The sequence below is a fragment of the Carcharhinus amblyrhynchos genome, chromosome 9 (assembly GCF_965287045.1).
Source record: "Carcharhinus amblyrhynchos chromosome 9, sCarAmb.v2.hapA, whole genome shotgun sequence".
In the NCBI taxonomy this organism is placed as follows: domain Eukaryota; kingdom Metazoa; phylum Chordata; class Chondrichthyes; order Carcharhiniformes; family Carcharhinidae; genus Carcharhinus; species Carcharhinus amblyrhynchos.
In genome coordinates this window covers 43,669,716-43,690,905 of record NC_137332.1, presented here as the reverse complement: position 1 = coordinate 43,690,905, position 21,190 = coordinate 43,669,716, and the positions used below count along the sequence as shown (strand labels likewise).

Sequence of the window (21,190 nt, the reverse complement as noted above, 5' to 3'; positions counted from 1 at the left end):
AGCTGTCCTGGCCTTGCTGAACAAGTTGCCAGGTGGAATTCTCCCATGCCCTTGCCTGCCAGATCAATGCCAGGTGACAGAGTGGGTGGGATTGTGGGAGGTGGGATTTGACAGGAGGACCAACCAGAAGAGCAAACCAGAATCTTCAGTTGAAGAATGGTTCCATTCTGTCCCTTGCCAGAGTCCTTTTAACAAGATTTGGCAAGGGTCAGGTGTAGGGTGTGATCATACCCACTGTCTCTGATTGGTCGGGAAACCCAGAAGCAGGATACTAATGCCGTGACTCAGTTCGAGAGCTACAGGGAGAAAAAAAACCCTTCTATGCGCTTGTAGTTTCCTGACCTGCTGCAAACACTTCCAAATGTTAAAATATAGCCCATAACCTTCCAGTACCTTTGGACATGTTCATTCTTAAATACAGAACTGCATGATGAAGGAAACAATTTTTTTTCTGGATAAAACATAGAAAAGTAGATGAGAAATTACTCTTAAGGTGGCGTAAAAGAAGATATTTGATTATCTAGACACTTTTTTGATTTATATTATTCAAATAGCAAGTGCTTAATTTTGATTATGGCATCCATTAGCTTATATGTTTGTAGTTAGTTATTTTGCCACTGATATTATGACTGAAGGCCAAGAAAAAGGTGGTCAACATAATCAAACTGGAGCTAATATACCTTCACCATTTGCATCTGTCATATTTATGCATTTCTACTTTTTCTTCTTTATGTTTGTAGTTTTAAAGTGTAGCTCCAGACAGTAGGATATTTAGGATTGTGTAATTATAAAAACAACTCTAACTGCTTCATGAGCATATATTGCTGAAGTATCCAATGCAGATTGATTCAATATTAGTTACCAAATATATGCTTGAATCATACGAATCTTACAATATCATGTATTAAACATTTTGATATATTGTCTTATTTTGCAGTCAAGTGACCTGAAGAAGAAATTAGATGCACACCTGTGAGTAATTTTTTCTTAGTTTTTTTTCTTTTTAAAGATATAACCCCTTGCAAGTTTCTGAAATCCACACTGTCATGCTTTTTAAAAAATAGATTTAAGTGTGACTCACTTGTTTGTTCAGTAACAATGTTAAGTTCAGAACATTTTCTATTGATACCCTTTCTCTCAAAATACAATGCAATTGCTTCTTGCAATTTATCACTATTCCAGTTACAAGTAAGCAACATTCCTCCTAGACTCAAATTCCACTTTAAATATAGTTAGTAAACACAGGCACACTTGTGACAAATTGTGTCAACAGTCTTAAAACTTTCAGAGGTTTTGATTTTCAGAGCAGCTTACAGAATTCTGTCTTTCAACAATCCCAGCCAGAAACTGAAAGCTATTTCTCTGCTACAGACTTAGCTTCTCCCATTAACCACATTATCACATGACCCTGTCAATCAACCTAATCAAAAACCCACATTCCATTCCTTTAATCAAAAAAAGCTTTAGGAGACATTTTCTTTTGTAAACAAAAGTCCATCAGCTTTATATTAGTAAACACTAAATAGCTAAAATGAGTAATTATCCTGCTTTCTCAGCAGCTGAGCTGAATGTTTACCAGATACGCTGACTACCTACAGAATAAAGCTGAATTTTAAACATTCCACAGAAACATAAAATATATCAAAAGCACAGTATCATAAAAATAACTGAGTTACCTTGTGAGAATTGATCATTCATGCTTCATTGAAGGCTTTTCTTATGCCAATACATTGAGTAGAATATAATTCATTTTTATGTATTACTGAATGTAATGTTTCTATACGTTACACATTTTGGTCAGTAAAAATTATACTAAGGTGAATTTTTTAAAAAAAAATCTATATTTGTTCCTCTCCAATTGAAGAACTGATATAATCCTGGTGACGTTTCCTCCTATATGTGGAACAGAAGACTCTTCCAATAGGTGTTTCTGAATCATAGAGCAGGATCCTAAACTGATAATAAAACCATCCAGTAATATTCCTTACTTATAATAAATTGTAAGTACCCGAGCATAGATTGTATGGATGCAGCTTCTTAAAGGGCAGCACTTGTTTGCAAGGATTAAAAAAAAGGTGCCACTTGTTATACAGATGAGCAAATGTGCAGGCTCTTCCAAAGAACAAACACAGGCATGATAGGTCAAATGAGCTCCCTCTGTATTGTAAGATTGTATAATGCTGGTTCTTATAATTGTCTGAGAGAGGCAAATTAATGATTTGGTAGAATTGTATCTTTAATATTTGGAATTGTTCTGAAAAGTATAGAAAATGTGGTACCTTTTAAAATGCAACAAAAATAATTCTTGCATAATTACAGTAAATTTCCCTCTGCCAACAGTTTAGTCGGTGGCGATTCTAACCTTGTCAGTGTTGCGAAGTTGAATTTGTGAAGTTGGAATGTTATGTTGATAAAGATGTAAAAAAATTGTAAAAATGCTAGTGGAAAAAAGACATTGTGAGATCCCTTTAAAAGCTGGTTTTATTTCAGTGCTTGGAGGTTTAAAATGCAAAGTAATCCAAAGTCTGAGTGAAACATTTGTATCAAAAAGTCAAGCAGTAGTCTTGACAAAGACACCCTGTTGTTGTTTGAATTTTGCCCAATCAATTTAAAGCAGGTACTCAGCTATCAAGAACCTATAAGATCAGAATTTTGATGATGTTGACAAAATCAGATCAATTCTGTTGTAGGAAAAGTGATAGGTCATCACAGGTATAAAAGAGAGTGCAAGGGGGGAGAACAGGAATAGCGACTGCCACCTCTCAAGTTTTGAGAGGGAGAGAACAAATGCCAATCTACCAGTCTCAATCTCAATCCTACCAGTTTTATTTATGTCTTAAGAAAATGCACCATCCAACCAGTGAAAAGTGTCAAATCAAGAAGAATTTGCAGATAGAGAAATCAACCAAGAAGCTCCAGAAAGTTCCGAAAGACACAACCTGGTTGTATTTTTTTTGAGAATAACTACATTCTATTATTACTGTGTTTGGGTAATGAATGGATATTGTACTTATTTGAACAGTATTTCAGTAGAATCCTATTTTATTTGGTATGTTCCTCATTTAGTTAAAGTTCCCTGTTGTTAAGTTAATAAATTAAATGTTCATCTTAAAGTGAGTGTCAGGTATTTCTGTTAGTTAACTATTGAATGTTATTGAAGAACAGTTCACCTTCCCAAATACTTTTAACCGATTATGATGCAAGGCATTCCTCTTTGGGAACTTGGCATTACGTCTCAAAAGGGGGACAACCTCTGCATTGTAATATCAGCTACCTGCCAACTTTCTGCTGACCACAACACAGAAACTAAAATTGCCAGGCATAATGGCAAACTAGACACAGTTTACACTTTAAAAACTGAGCCTTGGTGGTGAAGTAAATAGGTCAAGTAAGTGTTAAACAGTAATTTTCTCTGCATTTAATTTGCTGCACATGTTATCTCTAGGGAGAAACTTCATGTGGCCAATGATGAACTGCAGAAAAAGAGAGAACTTATTGAAAACTTAGAACCTGAAATACAACAGAGCTGTAAGTTTAACAAAAAATACAATAAACACAACCTTTCAAATATCTGAATGTTTGTAAGAAAGGCCAAAGTACTGCATATGCTGTAACTATGAAATTAAATCAGTAAATGCTGTAATGGCGCTCCAAAGATTAGACAGCCCATGGTTAGCCTGTGACCCATCATCGGGAACCAGGAGATGGTGGAACTGATTCCCCACACCTATTCCCGCCTCTCAATTGTCTTCACATTCCTTGCACCCATTGATTGACTGGAACCTTCCAAGAGAACCTATGCTGTGGCTTCCTGCTGGGGAATTCCTGCTCTGCCTGCAGATTAGACAGTGAATCTGGTCTGGGGTCAGGCAGGACTCTTGAAATTGTTATTTAAATGAGCTCCTATCATTAAGATTGGCAGGGCCTCCATGCCCTGCAGTTTCCTGGTGTGTCATTCACTTTGGGAATTGTGGACATCATTCTCTGATCTTTCTTTTGAAATAAAGCACTTAGTTGTTAAATATTGGGATATACATGAATATTCATAGCATTATAGAGAATTCTAAACTATTTGCTTAATTGTCTTGTTCATTGAGTCTTGGTGCAGCGTCACTACACTTCTGTCCTTCCAGCCCCACTCCAGATATTTGAGCACATAATCCATGCAGGTAGACATTCCAGTGCAGTATGAGAAGGGTTCGTTGTTATAGGTGCCTTTTATTGAATGAGACATTAAACCTAGGCCTAGTCTATCCTGTTGTGTGGGTGTAAACCATCTCATGGTATTTTAGACAAAGGACAGGAATTCTTTAGTCGTCTTGGCCAACATATATCACACGATATAAATCACAAAATGAAATCCAGATTATCTGGAAATTATCTGATAGCTGTGGGATCCTGCTATCCTGACACTGACAACAGTATTCCCTTACGTGGATTAACTTGGGGTGGCACAGTGGTTAGCACTACTGCCTCACAGCATCAGGGAGCTAGGTTCGATTCTCACCTTGGGTCACTGTACAGAGTCTGCATGTTCTCCCCGTGTTTGCATGGGTTTCCTTTGGGTGCTCTGGTTTCCTCCCACAGCCTGAAAGAATTGTTGTTTAGGTGCATTGGCTATGCTAAATTGTCCCTCAATGTACCCAAATAGGTGCTGGAGTGTGGCAACTAGGGGATTTTCATAGTAACTTTGTTGCAGTGCTAATGTAAACCTACTTGTGACACTAACAAAATAAAATCTATTATAGGCTTTAAACTTCAGAAGTACTTCATTACCTGTCCTGAAGTGGTTGGTGCAAGTTGCCATATAAATGCAAACTCTTCTTCTAGAAATCTATTTTGACAAGTAGCATTGACCCAAGTTTGGTTAAGTGGTTAAATATATTTTAATCTAATGTATAACAGAAAACATCTTTACTAATAATAGCTGTTCATACCTGTTCTGGTACCCTAAGATTGGATTTTCATAAAGTATTCAAATCCTGTGTTAATAATTGGACATTATGGGCCGGATTCTCCAACTTCACCTGTAAGCTTACATATCGCTGCAGTGAATGGAGATTTGGCTGAGTGCCAAATTCCCCTTTCTTGCTGGCAGCAGTAGTGGGGTGTGAATAATTGGAGAATTCCAGCCTATATTTATGACATTTCAAAACATTCATACAATAGAAATAGCAATTCAAATTTATTTGCAATAATCAGTTAAAAAGCAATTAATAAAATATACCTGAAGAAATATTAGATTCCTAATTGAAACATTTCTAAAGTGCAATTCTTATCATCCTAGTGCAAAAGATTGAGGAGTTGCAACGTGCCCTGACTAAAAAGGATGAAGACATGAGAGCAATGGAAGAAAGATACAAGATGTACCTGGAGAAAGCTCGTAATGTGAGTATGTCTGTGTTTTGGGTTGTTTTTTATTCAACATTTATTTGTTATAACCCCTTATTCCTACATGGTCTCTTCTTCAAAGTTAGCATTTCCTATGTGGGGTCACAATGCTGAATAGGACTGGCATGCCAACTAATCCAAAGATGAATATGAAATTCATTATTTTTTTCAGGTTGTCGGATGTTGCCACTATTCACCATGCCCCCTCATGGCTTGATCATTTTTAATCTCTTTCAATCACTCTTCTAAATGCCTTATCTATGAATGGTATGTTTTGTTTGTATAGTGCGCAACAAACAATACTTTTCACCTAATACTAATTACATGTGACAATAATAAATCAAATTAAAATCAGTGAGCAAAGTTGAGATTGGTTTGGTGCGACCCAGCACCACTTTTCCCCCAAATCCCAACCAACCCAACCTAATTGGACTGGAAATCTTTGCCAGGAACCCTGGCCTCCTTTAGCAATTGGAGACTAGAAATGTATACTTTGTAGCATAGGCTCCTGCTGTCATTACTGAATTAACTGATGTTACACCTTGCAAACTTTATCAGGGTCAACACTGGAAATAGCCTTCACAATGGGACAAAAGACTTGAGAGCTCTTGACTCCTGCGTTTCTGCAGAGTGACATATTAATACTGGAAGTCTGAGGGTTGAAATGGGAATTTTTAAATTAAAGAATGAAGAATATCTGAAGCCAGAAGTGATTTAAAAAATGGAATACCTGGAAGGATACATGAGGCTGGAACCATGTGGTTTGTTGGGAGGAGAGGCATGTGTCTTATGCTCTCAAGTGAAAATTAATTTTTAAAGTGTGCAAACCTTAAAGGGGTAATTTTCTGAGCACATTTTGATAGTTGGGGACCTCAGCTGCCATCAGCACATTTCAGAAAATGTTGCAACGTTCCTGCAATTTTCCAATATCCAGCAGACAAAATTCCCTTCCATCAATTCGTCCTCCTATTCTTGTATATATGTTATTTTTTACCATTTTAGTTCAGCAAAAAAAAGGGAAATAATAGATTCAGCATACAAAATAATCCCAAGAAAACAAATTTGTCGGTCCCACTTCCTTCACTTCCCAATAATGGAGTTTGCAAAGTCAAGGCAAGAACTTCAGAGATGCCGTGTTTCTTGGAAGAGTTACCTACAATGAATCATAGTTGAGAAATTTGAATATAAGCTCTGCAGGCACTTTGACCTTCTCATCCCATTTCCTTAACTATCTTCTTCCCCCACCCTACATCCACCAACCCACTTAAAGTGATACTATCTTGGAGAGGCTTGGATGAAGAGACTTAACAAAAAAAATACATTTTTATATCATGTGCACAGGTGATTAAAGCTCTGGATCCGAAACAAAACCCAGCAAGTGCAGAAATCCAGATGCTGAAAACCCAGATCAGTGAAAAGGACAAAAAGATACAAATGCTGGAAGTATGTCACTGTCTTATTACACTTCATCCTGTTTAAAATATTTTCCTCAATAATATTGCAATGTTCTGAGTAATTAATATACTATTGTATAATAACTAGCTTGGCAATTAAATATTCCACTGATTCATGACTCAAACAACTAGAGGTGCTAAATTGACCAATTTCCCCATAATTCAGAGATATCAATCCCCAGGCTGTCATTAACCAAACATCTTCAATTATAGTTAACTTGCCTGTCTCGGCTAAGCTGTCCCAGTGCAACGACAGCACTGGCATCTACATGGAAAATTGTCCAAGTATGTCCAGTCCGGAAAAATCAGGACAAATCCAATCCAACCAATTAACATTCCATCAGTCCACTCTCGATCATCGACACACTGATGGAAGGTGTTGTCAATAGCGCTATCAAGTGGCATTTACTGGGAAATGACCTGCTCACTGATGCTCAGTTTGGGTGCTGCCCAGTCTTCAGATCTTATTGCAGCCTTGATCTCAACACAGACAAAAAGACTGAATTTAGGTGAGGTGAGAGTGAGTTGCCCTTGAGATCAAGCCAGCAAAGAACTTCGCAAAATATAAGTCAGTGGGAATTGGGGGAAGCCTCTCTGCTGGCTGATGTTATACCTAGCACAAAGGAAGATTGTTTGCCAGTTGGAGGCCAATCACCTCAGCCCAGGGCAATGATTTAGGAGTCAGAATTATATTCTAGGCTCAGCCTTCTTTTGCGTTACTATCAATGACAGGCCTTCCACCATAGATCTGAAGTGGAAATGTTCACTAATGATTGCATAATATTCAGTACGACTTACAAATACAATAAAAAATAAATTAAAAAATCTCCTCAAATACTGAAGCAATCCATTCCCTCATGCAATAAGACCTGAACAACATACAGCCTTGGGCTGATCTGGCACAAATGTTACTTGACACTTAAGTGCCATGTAGTGACCATCTCCAACAAGAGAGAATCTAACCATACCCCCTTAACATTTAATGGTATTACCTACCACCAGTGAATTCCCCCATCATTAACTTGATAAGGGTCGCCACTGACCAAAAGCTTAATTAAATCTGCCTTACAAAGAGTGTGGCTAAAAGTTCAGTCTTGATTGACCATGAAACCATTGCCGATTGTTGAAAAACCCATCTGGTTCACTAATGTTCTTTACGGAAGGAAATCTGCCGCCCTAACTTGGTCTGGCCTACATGTGACTCCAGATCCACAGCAATGAGGTTGACCCTTGACTACCCTCCAAAGGCAACTAGGGATGGACAATAAATGCTGGCAAGCCAGCGATGCTCATGTCCCACAGATGAATAAAAAAAAAGCCCCTGCTGCAGTTGGTTCCACCTCCAAGAAAACCTGGTTCTTTTCTATCTTTTGAGGAGTGGGCTATTTTGGTCCATGCTGGCCTTGCTGTATTAAGCTGTGCAATCTGAAGTTTGAGGTCTGGCTTCACAACTCTACCTGGCAAATCTTCCAACCTGGCATATCTTGCAATGAAAGCCTCCTGTCAGATGGAGTCTAAGGTTTATAAAGATCAACTCTCAGTCCTCTTTTGATCACCTGATTCTGGGTTTCGTTCCTCATCCTCTGGCCTGCTGGGAATACTGGTCTGGTAACCACTTGTTTCATGGTGCACTGTAGTTGTAAACATTCTTTATACAATGAGGGTGAAGATTCAGACCGACAGGATCTAGAGTATTGTAAATGCTTTATGCAGTATAAATGCTCTACGCTTAACTAAAGTGCTGTCAGCCTCGAGGCATCAAACATTTTTCAGACCCTTGCTTCCAGCATGCTCTCAGATAGACTAAACAACTGAATGGGAAGCTCTGCATAATAACGGCAGAAGAAGAAGCACAGTGGCAACAAGAGGTGTTGAGAGTAAGGCAACATTGCAGAAGACAGTAGCCCAGTCATTAGCTTGGCATTATATTGTGTTCATTTTAATTTTTAAATTCTGGCCTAGGTAAGTGTGATTGGAACAACCTTTAGGTGAGATATTCTCATCAATAAGATCACCACAGATATCATTTAATTTTTGGCATAATTTCCGTGTCAGGACATTTGGGACTTTTTTTTCTTACAGCCCACTTGATCTTATTAAGCCAGTATCTACTATTTAAAAATATAGATTAGACAGATAGCTAGTATTCTTGCGTTATGATTATAAGTGAGTTCACATTTTCTGGTTTATTTATTAGAAACCTTCAATTTGGAAAAAAAACTGTCTTTTTATAATGCATTGGAAATGTATAGTTTTTTTAACAAATCATCCTTGAGTTTTTTTGTCCTCTTTCCCTGTATTTATACTAGCGTGAATGTGAGCAAGCAAAACTTCGAGGATATGAAGAGGAGCTGATAGTAACAGCATGGTACAATAAGGTAAATTATTAACTATGGATAACGTATCTTAGAATTATGAATCGTACAATCATAAATCATGACTGCTTTTTGGATAAATTATGTCATGAGTCTTACTGGGGAGGGGGCAATCGATTCCTGGATTTATATCAACAGGAAACTTGCCTTGAGAATTCTTGCTAAATTTTCCAATCTCATCACTGAACATACTCATTCAAGTTCAGAAGAGGTTTTCTTGATAGATACCTGAAGTGAAGGTGTGGTGTTTTGGGGATAGATTGGATAGACTGGGCTTGTTTTAAAATTTAGAAGAGTGAGAGGTGATATAAGATCCTGAATGGTCTTGACAATGTGAAACTCTTGTGGGTGAGTCCAGAACTAAAGGACACTATTTTAAAATTTAAGGGTTGCCTTTTTAGTACAGGAATGAGGAGAATTTTTTTCTCTTGGGTGTTGTGTGACTTTGGAACTCTCTGCCTCAGAAAGAAGGGGTGTCACTGAATGTTTATAAGGCAGAGGTCGACAGATTCTTCTCATCAAGGCAAAATACTGTGGATGCTGGAATCTGAAAATGAAAACACAAAATGCTGGAAAAACTCAGCAGACCTGATGGCATCTGTGGAGAGAGAATAAAGCCAACATATAGAACTCTGACCAAGGGTCATCCTGACTCCAAACATCAGCTCCATTCTCTCTCCACAGATGCCATCAGACCTATTGAGTTTTTCCAGCATTTTCTGTAGATATATTCTTGCTAGGGAATCAATGGTTATCAGTGGTAGATAGGAATGTGGAATTCAAGACAAAAGGATCAGCCATGATCTTATTGAATCGGAAGAGCAGGCTCAGGTGGCTGAATTCTGCTTCTATTTTATATGTCACTTCTGCTGTTTCACTAAAACTCTTGCAAATGTTTGCTTTTCAAGCATGCAGCTAATTATCTGAAAATTATCTGTTTCCACCGCTCTTTCAAGTAGTGCCTCTAGTTATTTTGCTATTTATCTTCTACCTACATTCTATTCACGGAAACTATTTCTCCTTATTTCTTATATCAGTACCTCTCATGCTTTTGAAGAGCTCTATTAAATCTCTCCTGTATCTTTCCTGCTCTACATCAAATAATCCTTGTTTCATTAGCCTTTCAGGACAACTAAAGATGAGAATCATTCTGATAAATCTACTCTGCCTTCCCCCCAGAGCTTTGATCTCCTTCCTAAAGTGCAGTGCCCATAATTTGAGGCATGTGATATCTTTGCAGGACAGAAAAGAGAAAGTGTGCAGCACATGGAGTTTAAAAGTACAAACAGAAAACTAGTTTACTTTGACTATGAGATACACAACTATATAGGTGCTATTACTATTAAGTCCTATTTGACAGTGCTATTACAATGCAATTCTTCATCTGAGGTTTAATTAGTCTTTTAACAAGTTTTAACATTATTTCTTCATTTCTAATACAGCTAAGGATCACATATATCTTTATGACAGTTTGTCATTTTGACCTGCCACCTTTAAATGATTTGTGTCCATACGTTCTCAGGTTTCTCTATCCTCAGTCCCTTTAAAATTGTGCTATGTGATTTATATGGCATCTCTGCATTCATGCAATTCACTACTTTGATTTGCACCTGCCATATGTCTGCCTATTTTAGCGTATAAATTGTAGCCTGTCTTCTTAAGATTTGCTCCCTGTTTAGCTATATTTCTAAGTTTTGTCATCTCCAAACTTCGAAATTGATACCCAAGTCTTAGTGATTAACATATAAAAGGAGCAACAGTATAAAATACCAAGCCCTGAGGGTCAACTATACACTCCTTTCAGTTTGAAAAATAACCCTTCACCACTCTCTACTTTCTGTCCTCGGCAACAATTTATCCATATTGATACTGTCCCTTTATTCCAAGGAGCTTTACATTTGCTAAAAAATCAATTATGTAGCACTTTATCATATACCTATTGAAAATCCAGGTGCACTTTCAAATGCACTACATTCAAGGTAATCAACTTTTGAGTTGACTGTCATATATTGTGTTTTTCCAATTTCTCATTTAGAATACCTATTAAAAAGGCTGAAGTTTATTTTTTAAACTTGGTACTGCTGGTCATAGTGCACAGTTATTATAAAGATTAAACTCCTCTCCGTGTGTCATTTTAAAAGTCTGATTTTTGAAGTGCTTTATAAGTGTTGGTTGGCATTTCTGCAAGTTAGGCATTTCTCATATCTGTTTTGGGTAACTTGTTTGCTACCTGCTTTCTATGCCTTTTTTTTCTTCAATGTGAGATAAGTAATTGTGGACTGCTTTCAGAGCTTGGCTTTTCAGAAGATAGCCGCGGAAGCCCGACTAGGAGGTTTTGATCTAAACGCGAATGGGTCATTCTTAGCAAAGCAACGACAGGTAACCAGTTCACGGAAAACTCTCACAGTTTCTACACACGCAGAAGACACCAAATAGAAAAACCAATGGAATCAATGTGTACAGGCGTCCCTTTTCGAAAAAAAGCAATATATTAAGATATTTTAAAGGTAGAAGGTGAAGCAGAAAGGAATATGACTGGGATCAGTATTTTATAACACTAAGTACATTTCTATTTTCAATTAGTCTCAATGGAAAACTTACCTTTAACTCTAATTGGGTTCCTTTTCAACAGCTCCAAATTGCTTTGTATAGTACAGAATAGTGAGGGCCAAGGATGGAAAAAAAACATTATTTAGGAATTTTTTTGCATTAAATTTAAAATTTGTATATAATTATATATATTTCCTGATTTTAATTTTATCAATTTGAAAATACACACTCTGTGGTAAATAAATTCAATGTTTTGCTTGCAGTAGTATTTTGTTGTCTTAACTTCTGGATTTACAGTAATGACAACACATATTCTAGCACTTTTGTAAATTTGGGAAAATATCAAATGCAACTGTAATCTTCATGTCCTTCAGAACAAATCCTAACATGTAAACACAGCAATAAAACCCAATTTTGATTTGTTTTAACTTGAATTTCAATGTACAGTAATATCGGTTCTGTTTATTGAGGAGGTAAAATGTGCTACGTTAGATTACATGAAGAAAACTTGATTGTAATTTCTAAACTAAACCTTGTTTTATACAATGAAACTTTGAAAATGTCCTAAGGGCTTTTATTATACAGTTCCATGAAGTCTATATTTCTAAGTGCTTTACTCATGAAACTATAATTTTAAATTCAATGCTTATAAATTTTGAAGTTGAGCCACTATTGGTTTATTTTTATTAAATTAGCCTGAAAGAACTAATACAATTATCACATTAAAACTTTGGATTTACATTCTTTCTAAAATAACTGCAATAGTTACTGTAATGGTTTTAATAAATCTGAATGATTACATAGGGTGCCTAGATTGCTTAGACCTTTATTAAACCAGGGATGCATTTATCAAAAACTTTATTTCTTACACTTCAGAAACTGGACCTTTTTGTTCACAAATGGTCATTATGAAATTATACAACTTTGGTTGAAGGCTGTGCTTGATTTCCAAAAATTGCTTCTGCATGAACCAGACTTTGTTGAAACTCTTGCTTTACCAGTGTTGATCGCAATATATGAGGTTTTTTTTAATGGAATGATGTCAGGATTTTAAGATAAAAATGATTCCTTTTGTGTTTGCATTCAGTGGATTCTGAAATTTCTCTATTACCATTGTTCCACATGATCATTATTGAAATATATTGTCACAACTATCAACTTTGAAAGATGGGATCAACATCAATCATGTTGTCCATAACTTCACTTTTTGAACTTTTCTATCTTGTTTGTTTCTAACTGAGTAGAAGACTTAAAATGATATTTGCAGTGCAAGTGATGCAGCTGTGGAAGGTCCTTCCCAAATTTTGCTTAAGCTTATTAAAATACTAATCTGAAACAATGTGAATAATATGAGCGCACACATGAACACAAATTTCTTATATCCAGTCTACTTTTGTTTGATTTCTAATTGTATGAACCACTTCAACAATTTTTGACTGACTGATGCAAGTTACGGACATGTATCATATTCCTGCCCCATCACTCACACTCTAGGTTTGAAAAGTGATTTGAGTAAGTCCATCTTCAATTTCAGTGAGTTCTCATCTTTCAGATGCCAGAAGAAAAAGATATAATTTGTGCTGTTCTAATGCAATCTTAATTTATGTATTCAAATACAGTGTTGCGAAACTGATTAATGCATGTATACCGAATTGTGAAGAGACTTCCTCTGAAGAAATCAAAGAAGATAATTGTGCAATAAAACTTGTGTTCCAGTATATTCTTTATTTCATTCAATTATGTGAAACAGTATGTTGTCTTCATTTTTAATGTTATTGCCCTGATATTAACTGTGGGGGTGGAGGAAGAGATTTAATGACTTGGAAATCAAGATATGTGGTTTACCAGTGATCCTACCAAATTTAACAGCGGGGTCATATTGACATTTTGTGAACGGATTTCCAGAGGCTGGTTGTTGGGCAGGCAGAGACTGGAACTGGGGTGGAGATGAGGTGTATGTATGAGTGGGCGAGAATTTGGATATTGCAATGATCGAGGAGGCAGTTGGATATCAGTGGGAGTTAAGTCACACATCAAGTGTGATAGGTGATTAGCAGGTTTGCTGGGAATAGAATGAAATAGTAATTATGGCTGAAATGCATCATTAACAAAAATACATGGGAGAATTTAAATGCCAAGATGGACTGTGGTGGGATGGGGAGAGGTGAGTTAAAGTGCTTGGTACATTAGATTGGGGGACATTCCTGCTCACAAGCAATGCTGGAAAGGTAACAGATGGATCCCAACATTTTTACTACCTATAGCTGCCAAATTTCTCTAGGCCTGGAAAAGCCAACCCCCCAGGAATTAAATGTGAAACTGAGGTATAGAAGTAAAGATTCAGGGGACTGGATAGATCACAGAGTTTTCTACAATATGTGCTGCATTTCACATAACCAGGATATATAGGGAGAATTACATGTGAAAGAGGCAAGACAACAGAAAGAACATCTTAGAAGAGGAAGAACTGGGTATAAGTAAAGGAGAAACATTTATAGAGTAGTGCTCTGAGTCATTCTACTCTCCTGAAAAATTATACTAAGCTGAAGATGCTGAAAATACTCACTAGGCTTGACAGTATTTGTATAGAGAGAAACAAATGTTAATGTTTTAGGTCTTATGATCATCTATTTCAGATTTCCAGCTTTTGCAATACTTATCCAAGTTAGCTTGAATAATGTAAAACCATTCAGCCAACGTATATATCAATAGCATACTGACAATGCAGACTTCAAAGCTACTCTGAACCACATTTCAGACTGAAGTGGTAACGGTGATTAATGTCAAACATAAAAAATGCCTTGAAATCATCTTTCGCACAAGTATCGACCTACAATGGCTTTTTAAAGAGAATATCTACTAACTTGCTTACATCTACAAGATGTCTTGCTGGTGACTTCTGGGTGCTGGAACCTGTGGTATTTGGCCAGGTGCCTAACAGATCCCATAGCAGGCATTGGTTGAAAGGGTGAAAAGAGAGCAGGCAAGCTGCTATCAAAGGGAAGGAAGGGCTTACCATTCCTGCTGTGCTAGCCCTCGCCCTGATGGAGATCTGTTAAAAAGTTAGATGCTTTCATTTTACTTGAGTAATGGCAAAATGCTCAATTCTGAGAAATTCTATACCTTTATTTTATCCTTCAGCAAAGAACGCAAATTACAAGCAGGATGAGCGTCTGATAAAGTGCAGCAGCATGCTCATATTTCACTGATTCTTGAAGCACAAAATGTCTCCTTCTATACCTTTTCCCCCCTTTATAAGGTTTGAAAACATCTTCTTTGATTGTCTCCTTTTGCTACTTGATCTCAGTAGTTTTCCGTGATTTCCATATTGGTACAAAACGCAGGTCATTCTGCATGTAGTCTTTACTTTACGTGCCAGCTTTCTGTGTGAAAGTTGCAAAGACACAGCTGCATTTTCAATAACTCTTTTGTTTATCAAACTTCTACAAACAGAGGCTGTTTTCTGGCAGACTTTCAAGGTACTGGGACAATGTGTTATTCACTGCATTACAGTTACATATTATCTTGCGTCTGTATGGTAACTTCCAACTCCCCAAGGACCTCTCTACTAAGCCATTTTGTTGAAACTCCCAACTGCCACTCTTTTTTCCATGTTTGAACATACCCTATTTTTTGTAAACACTCTCTTCAGTCCTTCCTTCAACGTCTGAACAGCTTGCTCTGCTAAACCATTTGAAGCTGCATGAAAATGAGTATTACACACATAGCGTATTCCCATAACTCTGCATGAACGCTCAGAATAAATCGCACATAAATGTTGTACTGTTATCAGAAACAAGAGAATCCAGTAAACCATGAGTTTCAAAACACCTGATGCAGCTTTTATTATCATAATGCTGCTCATGATGCGTACTTCCAGTCACTTAGAATACAGGTCCACAGTAGCTTGAAACATGGGTGACATGGTGCTACAGTGGTTAGCACTACTGTCTCACAGTGCCAGGGACCCAGGTTCGATTCCTGGCTTGGGTCACTGTATGGAGTTAGCTCATTCTTCCCGTGTCTGTGTGGATTTCCTCCCACAGTCCAAAGATGTGTCTGTTAGGTTGATTGGCCATGCTAAATTGCCCCTAGTGTCAAGGGGATTAGCTAGGGTGAATGCATGGGATTATGGGAATAGGACTTGGGTGGGATGGGCTGAATGACCTCCTTCTGCACTGTGGGATCCTATGATAGGGAGGGGGTTGGGTGGGTGGGGTGATTTTCCCAGACCACTGAGCTGCTTTGCTACAGCACGGGAGGGGCCTGGGAGACATAAGCAGAGGTCGTGTAGCAGACTGCCCACTGGGTGCCACTGCCTCCGTGCATCTCCAGCTGCTGGAATTCCAGTGTTGTCAGCTCTGCGCTGAACACTGGCACAAAGCTGATTAAAATATTTTAATTTGAATTTATATTTTATTAGAGGGTCCGGGATTGAAGTCTCCAGGCCAGCTAGCCTCTCCAACACCACCACCGTCCCCCGCCTCACCCTCCCCCAGCAGGAGTGGTTCACTCCCAGCGGGGTTTATAACAGTTCTCCATTAACAGGGAGCAGGTGGCCCTGACCTGTTGGAATGAATGGGAGCCATGGAGACTTCCCAGGAGGTCGGGGGTAAGGGGAGGTGCCTCCTGAGCATTGGTAGACTGGCAGTGCCAGCCTGGTCCTCTGGCACTGCCCAGGAGGCATCTTGGCATGTCCCACCAGGCATCCAGCAGTGTCAATGGGTGGAGCCAAAGGGGGCAGGGCTTACCGGGACATGCCTTAGAGGGAGATATGGGTGGGGGAATCCCTGCTGCCACTCTGCAGAGGAATCAGTGACAGAGAGAGGAAAGAGCTGACTGGGGCTGGCCATTGGGTGGGGGGAGGTTGGTCTGCCTGTAGAGTCAGACTGTGAGAGTAAGTCGGGACTGCGGCTGCAGTGGCGGCGAGTTTGCGGGGGCGGGGGGGGGGGCGTGGAATCAAGGTGGACAGGGGGTGTGAACGGGGCTGGCCCTGGATGCACCCCGGAGACCAGCGATCAAGAACACTCAATGATGGGTGGTCCCAAGGCCTGCTAATTACCTGCAAATTACTCTGCTATCCCCCAAAAACTAGGGTCAATTTAGCAGAGCCAGTCAACGTAATCTGCACATCTTTGGACATCTTTTATAATAGTTACCAGAACTATACATGGTATTCCAAGTGTGGCCTTACCAGTGCCTTGTACAACTTCAACAAGACATCCCAATTCCTGTATTCAATGTTCTGACCAATGAAACCAAGCATGCCGAATGACTTCTTCACCACTCTGTCCACCTATGACTCCATTTTCAAAGAGTTATGAACTTGTACTCCTAGATCTCTTTGTTCTATAACTCTTCCCAACGCACTACCATTAACTAAGTATGCCTTGGTTTGATCTACCAAATGCATCACCTCGCACTTATCTAGATTAAGCTCCATCTGCCATTCATCAGCCCATTGACCCAATTGATCAAAATGCCGTTGCAGTCCTAGGTAACCTTCTTCACTATCCACTATGCCACCAATCTTGGTGTCAACTGTAAACTTACTAACCATCCCTCCTAAATTCTGATCTAAATCGTTAATATAAATGACAAATAACAGTGGACCCAACACCGATCCCTGAGGCACGCTGTTGGTCACAGGCCTCTAATTTGAAAAACAACCCTCTACAATCACCCTCTCCCTTCTATCATCAAGCCCCAATTTTGTATCCAATTGGCTACTTCACCCTAGATCCTGTGAGATTTAACCTTATGCAACAACCTGGTCAATATTTTAAAACTCTACAAGCAGCCTGCACAAGTACACCACTACAGTAACTGACTTCATTAGTAAGTGTGTAGAGGACTGTGTGCCAAAAAAACAAATCTGCGTGTTTCCCAACCAGAAACCATGGATGGACAGGGATATCCACTTGCTTGTGGAAGTCCAGGTCTGTGGCGTTCAAGTCAGGCAACCCTGACCTATACAAGAAAGCCAGATACGGTCTAAGGAGATCCATCAAAGGTGCCAAAAGACAGTACCAGACCAAGCTAGCGTCTGGCCACACAGACCGCCGCCGACTATGGCAAGTTCTGCAAGACATAACAAGCTACAAGATGAAGGTAAGTAAAATTGTCGGCTCCAACCCACCTCTCCCTGATGAGCTCAATGTATTCTATGCCCATTTTGAGCAAGAAGTCAGTGAGAGCACACACCACCCTGGAAGCCTCAGATGAACATGTATCCGAGATCACCATTGCAGACATCAAAGCTGTCTCCTCGAAGGTCATCTCATGGAAAGCAATCGGCCCAGTTGGGGGACAAACACTCAGTTCCTGCGTGAACCAGCTGGCTGGGGTATTTGCAGACATCTTTAACCTCTTTTTACAAGAATCTGAGGTCCCTATCTGCTTCAAGAAGATGACCATCATCCTACTCCCTAAGAAAAGCCAGGCAGCGTGCCTTAATGGTTTTCATCCAGTAGCTCTGACATCTGTCATTATGAAGAACTTCAAAAGGTTAATCATGGTATGAAAAGATTCCGGCCTCCCAGATTGCCTGAATCCACTACAGTTCACCTACTGCTGCACAGGTCCACAGCAGACACTATCTCCCTGGCCCTGCACTCAACCCTGGGACACCTAGATAATAAGGACACCCATGTTACACTCCTATTTATCAACCACAGCTCAGCCTTCAACACCATTATTCCCACAAAACTCATCTTCAAACTCTGTGGCCTGCGGCTCAGTTCCTCCATCTGCAACTGAACTTTCCTGAACAGACCGCAATCAGACAACCACACCTCCTCCACGATCATCCTCAACACAGGTGCCCAGCAAAGCTGTGTCCTCAGCCCCTTATTATACTCCTTATACACCTATGACTGTGCGGCCAAATTCCGCTCTGACTTGATTTTCAAGTTTGCTGATAACACCACTGTAGTGGGCCAGCTCTCAAACAATGACAAGATGAAGTGCAGTAAGGAGAATCTGGTGAACTGGTGCAACAACAATAATCCCTCCCTCAATGTCAACAAATGAAGGAGAATGTCTTCGACATCAGGAAAAGTAAAGGAGAACATGCCTGTGTTTACATCAATGGGGATGAATTAGAAATGGTCGAGAGCTTCAAGTTTATAGGTGTCCAAATCATGAACAACCTATCCTGGTCCTTCCATGCTGACACAATAGTTATGAAAGCCCACTAATGCCTCTATTTTCTCAGAAGACTAAGGAAATTTGGCATGTCCACTTCAACTCTCACCAATTTTTACAGATGCTCTATAGAAAGCATTCTTTCTGGGTGCATCACAGCTTGGTATGTCTCCTGCTCTGTCCAAGATCACAAGAAACTACAACAAAGCCTAGTCCATCACTCAAACCAGCCTCCCGTCCACTGACACTGTCTACACTTCCTGCTACCTTGGAAAAGCAGCCAGCATAATCACGGATCCATGCACCTCGAACATACTCTCTTTCACCTTCTTCTGTTGGTAAAAAGGAACAAAAGTCTGAGGATGCATACAACTCAATCAAGAACAGCTTCTTCCCTGCTGTCATCAGATTTTTGAATGGACTTACCTCGCATTAAGTTGATCTTTCTCTGCACCCTAGTTATGACTGTCACATTACATTCCGCACTCTCTCCTTCTTTATGTACAGCATTCTTTGCTTGTACAGCATGCAAGAAACAATACTTTTCACTATAATACGTGTGACAATAACAAATCAAATCAAATCAAAACCTACCATCAGGTACCTTGTCAAAGGCCTTGCTAAAGTTCACATAAGCAACGTCAACTGCACTACCCTCATCTTTTCATGGTTACCTCTTCAAAAAACTCAGTCAAATTTGTGAGACATGATTTTCCACTCATAAAACCATGTTGACTGTCCCTAATCAACCCTTGTATCTCTAAATGCCTGTAGTTCCTATCACTCAGAATACCTTGTAACAACTTACCCACTACAGATGTTAAGCTTACTGGCCTGTAGTTCCCAGGCTTTTCTCTGCTGCCCCTCTTAAACAAAGGCACAACATTTGCCACCCTCCAACCTTCACGCACCTCACCTGTGGCTGTCAATGATTCAAATATCCTGCTAGGGCACCCACAATTTCCTCCCTAGTCTCCCATAATGCCCTGGGATACACTTCATCAGGTCCCGGGGATTTATCTACCTTGATGCGCTTTACTCCTTCTCTGTAATATGTACAGTCCTCAAGACATCACTATTTATTTCCCCAACTTCCTTAACATCCATGCCTTTCTCAACAGTAAATACTAGTGAGAAATATTCATTTGATCCTTAAGAGAGCCTATTCAATCTCTAGTTACTCTTTTTCCCTTCACGTATTTGTAAAAGATCTTTAGATTCTCCTTTGCCTTATCTGCCAAAGCAATTTCATGTCCCCTTTTTGCCCTGCTGATTTCTCTCTTAACTTTTCTCTGACATCTTCTATACTCTTTAAGGGATCTGCTTGATCCTAGTTACCTATGCATGTCATATGTCTCCTTCTTCTTCTTGATCAGGGCTTCAATATCCCGAGTCATCCAAGGTTCCCTACTTCTACTAGCTTTGCCCTTCACTCTAAAAGGAATGTGCTTACCCTGAATCCTGGTCAACACACTTTTGAAAGCCCCTCCACAAACTGGATGTCCCTTTGCCCATCAACAAACTCCCTCAATCATAAGACCATAAGAATTAAGAAAGAATTAGGCCACTTGGCCCATCAAGTCTGCTCCACCATTCAATCATGGCTGATATTTTTCTCATCCCCATTCTCCTGCCTTTTCCACATAACCCTTGATCCCATTATTAATCAAGAACCTATCTATCTCTGTCTTAAAGACATTCAATGACTTATAGAACATAGAACATTACAGCGCAGAACAGGCCCTTCGGCCCACGATGTTGCGCCGACCGGTTACAAAACAATGACCCACTAACCTAAACCAATCCCTTCTCGTCCATAAACCTATCCACGGATCTCTTAAACACCCCCAAACTAGGCGCATTTACAACTGCAGCAGGCAGGGCATTCCAATCCCTCACCACCCTCTGGGTAAAGAACCTACCCCTGACATCCTTCCTATAACTACCCCCCCTTAATTTAAAGCCATGCCCCCTCGTGCTAGATTTCTCCATCAGAGGAAAAAGGCTATCACTATCCACCCTATCTAAACCTCTAATCATCTTATATGTTTCAATAAGATCCCCTCTTAGCCGCCTTCTTTCCAGCGAAAACAACCCCAAATCCCTCAGCCTCTCCTCATAGGACCTCCCCTCCATACCAGGCAACATCCTGGTAAACCTCCTCTGCACCCTCTCCAAAGCCTCCACATCCTTCCTGTAATGTGGGGACCAGAACTGCACACAGTACTCCAAGTGCGGCCGCACCAGAGTTGTGTACAGTTGCAACATAACGCT

The 21,190-nt window shown here is 39.5% G+C and overlaps 1 protein-coding gene across 1 annotated transcript in view; it reads left to right on the top strand.

Annotated features, from left to right (window-relative positions):
* Positions 1–13,480, top strand: part of hook1 (hook microtubule-tethering protein 1) — a 72,163-nt gene extending 58,683 nt beyond the window's left edge. Inside the window, exons 17-22 of the mRNA XM_080195537.1 lie at positions 938–972; positions 3,446–3,528; positions 5,288–5,388; positions 6,733–6,834; positions 9,155–9,223; positions 11,510–13,480. Of these exons, the coding sequence (XP_080051663.1) occupies positions 938–972; positions 3,446–3,528; positions 5,288–5,388; positions 6,733–6,834; positions 9,155–9,223; positions 11,510–11,656 (537 nt within the window). The 3' untranslated portion in view covers positions 11,657–13,480. The remainder of the gene's footprint in view (positions 1–937; positions 973–3,445; positions 3,529–5,287; positions 5,389–6,732; positions 6,835–9,154; positions 9,224–11,509) is intronic.
* Positions 13,481–21,190: the final 7,710 nt, after the last annotated feature.